Source organism: Callorhinus ursinus, unplaced genomic scaffold (genome assembly GCF_003265705.2).
Source record: "Callorhinus ursinus isolate GAN/ISIS: 27379988/994484 unplaced genomic scaffold, GSC_fseal_2.0 scaffold44, whole genome shotgun sequence".
Taxonomy (NCBI): Eukaryota; Metazoa; Chordata; class Mammalia; order Carnivora; family Otariidae; genus Callorhinus; species Callorhinus ursinus.
In genome coordinates, this window is record NW_027397106.1 from 10,585,333 (window position 1) to 10,597,912 (window position 12,580).

At 33.6% G+C, this 12,580-nt stretch overlaps 1 protein-coding gene across 2 annotated transcripts in view; it reads left to right on the top strand.

The window, feature by feature from the left end:
• ADAMTS20 (ADAM metallopeptidase with thrombospondin type 1 motif 20) overlaps positions 1-11,184 on the top strand; it is a 168,941-nt gene extending 157,757 nt beyond the window's left edge. For both annotated transcript variants that reach the window (XM_025883395.2, XM_073882102.1), the window contains 2 exons: positions 7,044-7,148; positions 9,644-11,184. In XM_025883395.2, the coding sequence (XP_025739180.1) occupies positions 7,044-7,148; positions 9,644-9,733 (195 nt within the window). In that variant the 3' untranslated portion in view covers positions 9,734-11,184. The remainder of the gene's footprint in view (positions 1-7,043; positions 7,149-9,643) is intronic.
• Positions 11,185-12,580: the final 1,396 nt, after the last annotated feature.

A 12,580-nucleotide genomic window follows, 5' to 3' on the forward strand; every position in this document is an offset into this window, starting at 1 on the left:
TTACAACCCAAGATCATGACTTGAGCCGAAATCAGGATAACTGACTGAGCCACCCAGGTGCCCCCCAGAAAAATTTTTACTCATGTTTGGATTTTTTTAATAACATTTCCATTTAAGTAGAGATTTAATAGAGATTAAGTAGAGATTATTCATTCTCCAATGATCAACCCATGTCAAGACTGATCAACTTTGTCCAGCAACCCATGCTTCTTGTAAGCTGTGCCTTCTCATCAAATACTTGATGTGATTAAGGAGAAGTAAATTGAGAATGCCACATAGAGTTGTAGAAAGTCTGATACAAGGGCTCAAAGATGCCATCACTTTGGAAAGTTTGCCATTTCTGGGAATCCAGTCCTTTTTATTACATGTTGAATTGAGTAACGTCTGGTCACTGAGACATCAACAAAATTCACAAGAGAGCTGATTTTCAAGTAAATCATATACCTGTCAAGTGGAATCAGAACTCTTATCTCGTTTAACTTTCCTAATGGGAAATAACAGAAAAGTTAATTATTATAAATCGAATATTTCTTGATGAGCATGGAATCTGAATAAGAGGTGTTAGCACAATCAGGTTTTTAAATGGTAAGATAGCTATTTCCATTAATTTCTAACTCCTTTTCTCCAATTTCAATGTAATCCCTTTTTCTTCCCTATAATATCTTGAGAAAGATGTACACTGGGTAATCCCAACTTATACTTAGGAGAAAAAGACATTCCATGTTAATAACCTATCCAAGATCCTTGAGAAAGACAGAGGCAGAACCAGTATGGTAATAGAATATTCCTCTCTACCCATCAAGGTGAGATGCCTCCCTCACATAGCTCTCCAGATATTTCTAGAATGCAAAGTTTTATTTCCCATGTTAGACGTTATTGGGCATAGATAGGTATGTGCTGTCAGTAGGAATTTTGCCCATCTATATTCATTCTCTATTCAACTGACTGAGGTTTCTGTTACCAAAAATACAAAATGTCTAATATTCTGGGAAGCCTGGGTGGCTCAGTCAGTGAAGCATCTGCCTTCGGCTCAGGTCATGATCCCAGGGTCCTGAGATCCAGTCCCGCATGGGGCTCTATGCTCTGCAGGGAGCCTGCTTCTCCCTCTGCCTCTGCTGCTCCCCCTGCTCGTGCTCTTTCTCTCCCTCTCTCTGACAAATAAATAAAATCTTTAAAAAAATATCTAGTATTCTTAGAGATGTTCTGTCAAATATATAAACCAGATTCTGTGTTAAGTTATACAACATTTGCATGAATACTCTCCAGATGTTTGATGTCACAGAAAGGACTTATTTTGTTTGGGATTCATCAAAACCACATCCTCTGTGTTTGCATATGACAGGGCACTCTGGGACATGAATGCTAAAAAGAGAATGGATACATATGGCACTCTTTAGGGAAAATAAACTTTGCCACATTGCAATATAAGATGAAGTTAAGGAGTGTGATGTGACTTTAGAATACATATATCAAAAGTGAAGTAAAGTAAAATGTTTGGTACTTTTCAAAGAGCCACAAAACTTTGACAATAAAACCTAATGTGTATTTCTTCAGCTCTTTTGTAATTAATGCTGATCACATAAGAGCAAGAGATATAACCACATTCAGCCAATGTCAGTAGATCATGGCCAGCATCTATTTTGAATATTCAGAGCCAGTTAAATATTTTGAACATGTGTTTTTTTTACTATAAGAAAATAGAGTTTGATATATATCTGCAAGGTCTACCTTTTTTATTACATTGTTTAGATTATCTCTCTCCTTATCTTTGCCTGCTTGATCTGTCTTGTTACTAAAAGCGGTATATTAAAATTTCCTATTGGGGGTTTCTATCTATCTATGTATACTTGCATCTCCTGTAGTTTTGCTTCATAAAAGTTGCTGTGTTATTCAATTCATAATATTTAGTGTTATTTCTTCATTGTAGATTATGGTTTCTTTCATGTTTTCCTGATTTGAGGCTGGAATTCTACTTTGTCCCTTAGGATTGCTGCCCCTCTTTGTTTACGTTCATTTTCCTTGTACATTTTCTGCTTATCCTTTTAATTTTAGCCTTTATGAATCACTTTAAGTGTGTCTCTTACATATAACATGTTGTTGGGTTTTATTTGCAAGCGAATTGAAAAATTTATTCTTTAAATAAAATGTTACACCCATTCACATCTTAAAAAAATTTTGTAACATACAGAAAAATTATCCGTTTTAGTATACAGTTTTAACATATGTACAGATTCATTTTACCATCATCATAATTAGCATATAGGACAATCCCCTCGCACTCCCTTCATGGAGTCAACTTCTCCCTTGGACCTAACTCCTGGTAAACACTGATCTCTTCTCTGTTGCTACAGTTTTGCCTTTTCTGGAATGTCATAAAAATGTCATATAAACGGAATCCTACAGTATTTGACCTTTTAAGATTGGCTTTCTTCACTCAACATAATGCCTTTGAGATCCATCTGTGTTATTGCAGGTGTCAGTAATTTGTTCCTTTTTTATAGCTGAGAAAATTATTCTATCACACAGATGTTGTACCATTGTCCTATAGTTTGTCCATTCATTCACTGGAAGAATATGGGTTGATTCCAGTTTGGGGAGATTATGAATAGAGCTGATATGCATATTTGTGTACAGGTATTTGTGTGAACATACATTTTCATTTCTCTGGGATAAGTACCCTATGAGTGGGATTGTAGGGTCATATGGTACATGTGTGTTTAACTTAGAAGAAACTACCAAACTGTTTTATAGAGTAGCTTTACTATTTTGTGTTCCCACTGGTGAATATTTAAATTGTAGTTGCTTTGCTTCCCTGTCAGCACTTAGTATTGTCAAGTTTTCTGTCCTTCTGCCCCCCTGATATTCTGTGGAATTTCATTGTGGTTTTAATTTGCATTTCACCCTAATGGTTAAAGATGTTAACTATCTTTCATGTGCTTATTGGTCATCTGCATATCTACTTTGGTAAAATGTGTGTTAGAGTCTTTTGCTCATTTTAAAAATTGGATTGTTCATTCCCTGCTGTTTAATTTTGAGAGTTCTTTACATATTCTGGATACAAGTCTTTTGTTACATTTGCAAATATTTTTTCCTGGTCTTTCTTTTAAGTGTCTTTCACACAGTAAAAATCTTAAATTTTAATGAAATCAAATTTATTATTTTTTTCCTATATGGGTTGTACAAGTAGTTTCATATTGAAGAACTCTTTGACTAACTCCAAGTTACAAAGATTTTCTCCTGTTTCCTTCAAAAATTTGTATAGTTTTATAGTTTTACACTTAGACCTATGATTGATTTTGAATTAATTTTGTGTGAAGTCTGATGGTTTTTACATGTAGACATCCAAGTGTCCGAAAACCATTTGTTGAAAAGACCTTTCCACCTTTGTCAAAAACCAAGTGGACATATTTATGTGGGTCTATTTCTGGACTGTTCTGTTCCATTGATCTACCTACCTCTTACAACAGTGTCTTGGTTATGATAGCTTTTTGATAAGCATTAAAATAAGGTAGTATGGGTCCTTCAAGTTTATTCTTTTAAAAAATTGTTTTAACTATTTTAATTTCTTTGTCTTTTCATATAAATTTTAAGAATCAGTTCTCTAGAGCTACAGAAATTCCCAATGAAAATTTTTTTTCGAAGATTTTATTTATTTGACAGAGAGAGAGAGACAGTGAGAGAGGGAACACAAGCAGGGGGAATGGGAGGAGGAGAAGCAGACTTCCCGCTGAGCAGGGAGCCCAACGCGGGGCTCAATCACGACCTGAGCTGAAGGCAGACGCTTAACAACTGAGCCACCTGGGCGTCCCCCCAATGGAATTTTTATTATAATTGCATTAGAGTATAGATCCCATTCATAATAAAATACGTACAACACATTTTAAAATTATAGAAGTATGATGGTGTAATGAGCACCCATGAACCAACCAGTCAATAAGAGAAGTAGAACATTAAAACTTGTATCTACCTCTATGGTTCTTCTCTTATACCCATAAGTACTTTTTTCTTTGATGCAGTTAATAACTCAAGGACAGATATTCCAATTTGTTGAATTATTGGATCTTTGGATCATCTTTCACTCATGATTTTGCTATTAGAATTTTACTCCTTATGGTTGCCTAATCTAAAAAAATGTTGAGAGTAGAAGAGGTAGTAAACCTCATACTACTTTTTAAAAAACAAATTTTTAGTAGCTACATTGAACTAATATTAAGTTAAAGATTAGGTTTAAGGAAGTTTGCATTTTAATCTTAAGTGAAATATGGAACTGAAATAATTAATTTATTCAATCATTTATTACTTCTGAAGTTCCATAGGAACATACCAGTACCTTTTTTATGTTATATGGAAATAAGTAAATATGTCCTATAATTCTCTACAGTTCATTACATTTATTTATACACATATGCTATTTTACTTATTTATTTTTCCCCAGTTTTAGTGAAATCAATTGTCATATAACATTGCATTAGTGTAAAGTGTACAAGATAATGATTTGATTATGTATATATTGCAAAATGATCACCATAGGAAGTTTAATTAACTTCCATCCCCTCACATAGTTACAAAATCTTCTTCTTGGGATTCTACTTCTATTCTTCTACTCTCTTAGCAACTTTCAAATATACAGTGCAGTATGTTAACTATAATCACCAGGCTGCACATTACATTCCCAGAATTTATCTTGTAACTGGAAGTTTGTATCTTTTGACCGTGGGTGAGGACTTATTCACCGTGAACCTCCCTGGCAACTACCAATCCGTTCTTCATTTAAAAGATTTAGAGTGAGATATGTCTTTGTACTGCCACAGTACTCGACACCATGTCTGTCACTCAGGTAATTTTGAATGAGTAAGTGAAATGTATTTTTAGGTCTATCAATACTATCTCAAATTTCAGATGAATTGTTTTACCATTTCTTTGAGATTATATTATGTTGCTTTTTAATGAGGACTAAGGACATAAGTAAAGCTCATGAAAATTAGTCTGGAGAAATGGAGCAATAGATATTTCTAGTCCAACCAATTGTGTTAACACCACCTAAGTCTCTCAATAGTCAGTCGGGATTTTTCCCTTTCACTTCCAGTGTATGTACATTTGAATGCTTCCAAGCAACCTTGGGCAGGGCGGGGCGGGGCGGGGGGTGGGCTGGTAAAGGATTAGTGAAAGTGTAGAATGTTAGGTTGTGAAAACACTCTATGGCCCCAGTGGGGTATTCAATAGGTGCCTGGTCATAGGAAACCTACATTACAGAATATATTTCTATTTTAAGGGAACTTTATTTGGTGAGAAACCTACTCATGAGTTAATGTAGGATGAAGATATTCAATGCAAAACTTGTATCAGGTTGGCTATCAAGTATTAGAGTAGTTAGAATTAGTTCTTTTTTTAAGTATTTACCAGTATAAAATACCAATGTGTCTAGTGTTAATGTCATTCATTATCATGGCATATGAAAGGTTTAGATGTGTAATTGTGTATTTATGTGTAATACTAAAATTTAATATTTATAATGTACTTAATTCATTCAAAAACACTGAGTACCCAAGCCCTATTCTGGACTCTGAGAATACAGCAATGAAATATCTAGGTCATGTTCTAAATTTATAATTAAATGATGTATGTAATAAATTTTTGTCTGGAATTTATCTAAACATTATTTCTCTTATAGGGAAAATTCTCCATTTATTAAAATTGTATTATAAATGTATTGAATTTATTTTGGTTTTAATTAAGAAATAACTTAGATTTCTTAGCAATAAACTAAATTGATATATAATTGTTTTAGCAATAGTAATAATTTACAATATATATATTTGAAATCTATTTTGCTTTCATGACAAGATAAAATTTTCATTCATATAATATAATGTAACCCCTAATATTTTATCACAGTTTTGCTCAAGATTCATGAGGCTTAGGATGTGGGACATAGTGATGTGATCCAAGATTATCACTCTGAATCTATGTGTATTTCAACTGTGGCAATAGGCTTAATTAGCATTAATTAATTCTATTTTTCAATGTGTAATTCTGTACTGCAAGATCATATAAATGTGCCAGAATTTTACCCATTTTAGTCACACATTTCCTCAATTAACAGACATTTAAGGTTTAATTTTTAACAGAGATAGTCTGAAGAATTTTGACATGAAAATGGGTTCTTGTGTCTTGAAGAGAATTAGATCATAAAGCCACTAGGGGGCTCACACACTGTGTGTAAATCATGTGGCATTGCACATCCCATATACACTTCTGGGTACTTTAAAAAGAACATAATAGCTGGGACAATAATAATACATTCCGTAGTTTTGTGTGTGGAGTTAAGAAGTAATATTTTTATGGCAACAGAGAAGGGCACGTTGACAGGAGATTCTAGAAAATACATTAAACAGGGGAATTATTATCAGGGAAGTTAGCAAGAAGGGGTCAAAAATAGAAATTGGAGAAATGTTAAGTCTGGTATTAGTCCCTACGAACATCCCTTCTGTTAAGATTTGCCTATTGCTCCAAGAACACTAACTCTAGCTGTCAAGTCTTAGAGTCCTAGGGTTGGACAGAGTTACTTTTGCACAAATCACATTATATGGTATTGATTCAGATACCTCATATGGAGAAGACATTATTTGTAATCAATTTTTTTTATTTGTAATCAATTAAAAAAATGTTAGCTGGTCCATTTCCTGTAGAGTGAAGCTGTATCCGTATTCTTTCATTTTGAGCACCTGAGTGGCTCAGTCACCTAAGCATCCAACTCTTGATTTTGGCACAGGTCCTGATCTCAGGGTCAGGAGATTGAGCCCTTCCTCTCTCTCTGCACTGGGCGTGGAGCCTGCTTAAGATTCTCTCACCCTCTCCCTCTGCCCCTCCTCTGTGCCCACTCTCTTTCCCTCTCTCAAAAAAAATATTTTTTCATTTTTTTAAAGGAAGACCCTTGAAAAGCAATTTGAGGCCTTTCTTATGTAATTCAAATTCAGATGTTTCTTTCAAGCATTTTTAAATATTTTATGAATTTCATCTATTTTGTTTTGTTTACAATCTAGGGACAGTTCAGCATTAACTTGGCAGGAACTGGAATGAAGATATCCAGCACAGCAAAGTGGCTGGCTCAGGGGAGTTATGCCTCTGTCATCATACACAGGTCACAAGTAAGTCCTGCTGGACCAAAATGCTTGTTTGAAATACTTCTGTGCTGTGAACTAGAATTAAAGGTCCTTTACCTTAACTTTAGAGTTATAAAGTTAATGACTAATGAGTTATTGCATAGATGAGGCATATTACATATAATGGGGCATAATATTAATCTATGATATAATGAAACTGGGGTAATTTTTATAATATACATAGGTGGTCTTATATGCATATAAATTCATGTATACACTACCGATATCTGAACCTGAAATATCAAATGCCAGGGCATATAGATTCTATCTAGCACAAGTTTGGGGCTAATGACTTGAAATTCATGTACTTCAAAAGGAGATAGTACCGTTAGCTATATTTTAATTATTAAAAAGTTGTTGGTTTTAATATTTCAAAGTGAGGAGTAGGTGTTTGGTTTATTTACCTCACTGCTTGGATTTAGTGATGGGGTGGCCATTTTTCATTTAGCATATATTCTTTATAGTTTCTGTAAGAATTAGGACTATTTTTATGGTTGTGTGCATATTTTCTTCTGCCTTTATGCAGATAACATGGTACTTGGCTTTTACAGGTAGGACACCTCTAATTTTGCATAGTGTCCTGGCACATACACTTGACGAGGTGGCTCCTGTTACTGACAGTGACCGTGTCTCGGATAGCTTGACTCCCTCTAGTGTAAATCAGGATCTATTTTCTAAGTGTTCTCTCACCTATGTTGCTCCTCAGTCAGCACCATCAACAGCCCCTGCCCATTCTGTTTTATGGTTTTTCTTTCTTTGGATAAAAGTGACTTTTTTTACACTTGTATCAATATTATTTGTAATGAAATTCAATTTTCTAATATTCATAGACTAAAACATTCTATTTCTGAAGACTACAAAACTGAGTTTTAATTAACGAAGAATTTAAATTTTGTATTATTTCTGTCGTTTGGGTAAGAAGTCAGCTTTTAGGACAAACAGCTATTTTTAAATTTTTATTTGGCATATTTAGGTCTAATCCCTTTTGGTAGAAGAATGGGAATAAATTAACTAAAGTATATTCTGAGCAGGTCTCAGTATAAAAGAGCTCAATGAAATATTTTGACCTTACTTATCCAGCTTTTAGATATCTTTTCGTTAATTATAAAGAGGTCACCAGTAGATATGAATATTCAGTATAATCATTCCTTTTTCTTCTATTTAAGTTCCATTCTAAAGATTAATTAATTTTTCAATCTACTGAGAATCTCTAGCTTGATCCAAAAATATTGCACGTGAAAATATTTCCTGAAACCTGTGGCCTGGTATGAAGCGGAGACTGGTGGAGCCCACGTTTACATATGGAAATGCAAACTTCTTTTCATTTCCCAGGACATTTAATCAAGATTAGGTTTTTACTTAAACAATCTGGGAATAGATTGTACATAAATGGGAATTTTTACTGCCATTCCTTTCTTCTCTGTTTACTTAGATTCTTGAGAGCTAAGAAAAATTTTGAAAGGAAAGGCAACTTCAAAAGCCCCTGATCTCAGAACAGTCTTTGTCCCAAAATGTTCTAGGAACTCAGTTTCCTTGTCTGCCCTCCCTCTTTAGATCAAAAACAAAACAAACCCCCAAAACAAACAAACAAAAAAAAAACCTCACTTTCTCCAGAAATGCATGTAGGAGCTCAAACTGTTTTTGCCTCATCCTCTCAAACTGTCCTCAGTCCTTTGACTTTTGGACCAAGGATGGAAAGAAGACTGGAGAGAACATCTGTGCACCCCTCTCACCGGCCTCTGTCAGCCTATTCCTCAGTGAACAGTTCTGATTTTCTTAAACAAACAAACAAAAATCTCCCTTCTTAGTTCTTTTTTTTTATTTAAAAAAGTTTTTTTAATTATGTTATGTTAATCACCACACATTACATCATTAGTTTTTGATGTCGTGTTCCACGATTCATTGTTTGCGTATAACACCCAGTGCTCCATGCAGTACGTGCCCTCTTTAATACTTGACCTTAACTGTATACAAGTCACATTCTCCCCCATTAACCTCAAACATCTCATGCAAGCCTTAGAAACACAGCTTGAAGTATAGAATTTGTGATAAAATGGGGGGAGAAAACTGGGCTGAAAGCAGTAATTGTATTATAAATTTGTATATTTCTTATTTAGCCTGTGAGAATCTTATATAACATCATGTAAATATAGGACAGCAAATTGGGAGAGGTTTTAACAACCTCACTGAAGCAAATAGACACCTTGATGAAAAATATGTGGATTGAGATGAATTGTCTAAATTATAATGTGGTTTATAATCATCAAGTAGCTAATCTGAATCTCAGATTATGTGATTCCCATGACCACCAATTTCAACTAATCCTGAAACGGTATGATCTTTAACCTCAAAGGTAATTGTTATAGAAAACTTTGGCTAATTTCAGCTGCATGATTTAAAGCATTTGCTTTTTCTGCCTATGTACGGTGATACCAGCTTGTTCCCGATTCTCCTATATTTCTGCCTCTTCCTATTTTCAGGATGGAATCAAAGTCTACGGCAGATGTGGAGGGTTCTGTGGAAAGTGTGTTCCTCACAAGACTACTGGTCTCCCAATTCAAGTAGTATGAACATTCAGAAGTGGGAAGGATGAGGAGATATTCTCTGGAATATCTGCAGATAATCGGTGCTCGTTTCTTTACTCTTCCCTTCCTGAAATTTCCATGTCCAAAATGTCTGTGCTTTTTTTTCTTTCAGGGTGCTCATCAGGGAATCAAATCACTGCTTAATATTTCCAAAGCCTTCAAAATAAACAACAGATAATGTGACTCTAATTAGGAACTTTTTAAAAGGACAGAATAATTATGGTATAATATACAGAGATATTTGAATGAATTATACCAAGATAATGTTGCTGTTAACAAACGGCTTGGACTGGATCACAGTTATATTATGCCTATAAACACACATATAAATCTCTACTCAGTATTGTACTGTACAATGAATGTTTATTCTACTTGTTAAAATGGAGCAAGTAAAAATTAGGAAGATGAATTTATTTAAAATACCTATAAACATTATTGAATCTGTCAGATAAATAGCAAATCCATAGTCACATCAAAAAAGTACATAGCCATTATACTTTCTACTGATACAGCTTAGATACCTTGTTTTATATTTCCTTAAATTTTAAATTGTGGGTTATGGTGCTTCAAATAAAAAAAATCATCCTAAAAATGCAGTACACTTTTATATTAAAAATATATGCTTGGGTTAAATACTAAATATGAAAATTTGTGGATATAAAACAGAAGAAGATATGATATAATAGACTTTTCCTTAAAAGACCTACCTCTAATTTGTACTTATAAGAGCAATACATTGTTTTTATAATGTTTATATTCTGTCTCTATAACTCATGTATGTATATATTTACTCTTAAAAAATCTATTTGCTCAAAGTTATGTACTGTATTTTATTAATCAAGTAAAGAAATTAGAATTATTGAAATTCTGGAAATCTTATTTTGGTAGACAAAATTATGTTTACATAAGCAAAATTTTTATTAGAGATGTTCAAGTTATTTTATATCTGAGGTTTCTCAAAGCCAAAACATAAAAGATAGTATAAAAATTAACTATCCATGGGCAAATTCTCAGGTTGTAAGAGAATTTTTTCAGGTGAATAATTTGTGTATTATATAACAATATGATTTTTTTAAAAGAATCATAGACAATTTTTTTCTAAGGCAACTTACTTTGTAAACCAAAAAATGAATCTACTAATAGATTTTTGCCGGTAAATAGTAGTATACTAGTTTTATCCACAAAGTTTCTTTCTGATTTATTATTATTTATTTTTCCCCAAACATTTTTTCCCCAAACATATATTGTTGCCATATAAGGTACTAAAGTAATTTTGTGCCAATGTGGTTAGATAAACATTTAGGGATCTCTGTATCAGAAATGAAGTATTTTGCACTATGTGCCTTAAACCAGTTACAACCATTAATACAAAATGTGTAACATTTTCTAGAAACGTTTTCATTCGTAAAGTCTTATAGCTTATAAACATTTAAATAATAAACATATTTGTGTGATACATTAGCATTTTGTTTTCATTTTCCTTACATGTAAAAACAAAGAATCCTTTACCAAAAAATTCTATAACTCTAAAACCACTCCAAAAATTCAAATAACTTTTTATTCAAATTGTTGCAGTTGGAATGGAAATGGCTCGTGTCTTCTGTACACCCTTCTCATGGCAGAGGGAATATGGGCAGGAGGCTGACAAAAACTTGCAATGCTTTTAAAAGCTTCTGTTTATATAAGGGATACTCATGTCATTGAATATATACTCATATTCAATTGGCCAAATGAAATCATATAACCAAATCCTAGTCAGTGGGTCAGGGAACTATATTCTTCCTACAGGGAAGGATTGCCAGGCCTGGGGAACTGGGTGAGGACTTAGAATTCTCTCCTAAGGGGAGGGAGCATATTCTTGTAAACAATAATATGTTTTACCCATCCATCTTCAACTTCCCTAGAAATTGTCAAAGTACTATCCAAAGCAGTTAAATCAATTTAAATTACTGCTGGTAAGGTGTAAAAATTTTAGAGTATCCAAATCCTCAATGGTACATGAGTTTTTTAAAAATCTGCTGCTGGGGTATAGCATAGTATTGCATTATTTGAATATTTATATTTATCTGATTACTAGATTGGATGAGGATTCTTATATATATATATTTTGCTATTAGGTTTCTTTTTCTGAGAATTGCTTGATCATTTTTTATTCTCTTTGCCTCTCTGCTCCCCCATCTTTCCCATACCCCCTTTCTTATACCCCCATCCCACTCCTCACTTTATTAAAAAAAAAAAAAGAAACAAACATGAGGGAGTAAGGCATTTTATGTGAATGTGATTTGAAACATTTGAGAATCTCTTATCAAAAAGCATACTTTTGATTCTACCTTAAATTAATTGCAAATATTAATATGCAGTACATAGTAATTTTCTATATCTGTTTATCATTTAAGATGAAGCCTTGTCTACATGTATTTTATCTACTTTTCCCACTCTTTAAGGAGCAGGATTTCTCTGCTCATGTTGAAGTCCAGTCCCCCAACCTCTGCTCTTGATTTCTTCTCACCCTCAATTCTCCAGAACCTTTCCCCAGAGATTATTCTCTCTCCCTCCCTTTCCTTTCTCTCCCCACTGGCTCCTTCTCTTCATCCAAAGCACAACATGTTCAGTTCTCTCCATTTTATTTTATTTTTTACTATTTTTAAAAAATTTTATTGAAGTACAGTTGACTTACAATGTTTATTAGTTTTAGGTACACACCATAGGGAACCCACAATTCCAAACATTACACAGTGCTAGCCATGATGAATGTAGTCACCACCTGTCACCATATAATCTTATTACAGTATTATTGACTGTATTTCCTAAACTATACTTTTCACCCTGTGA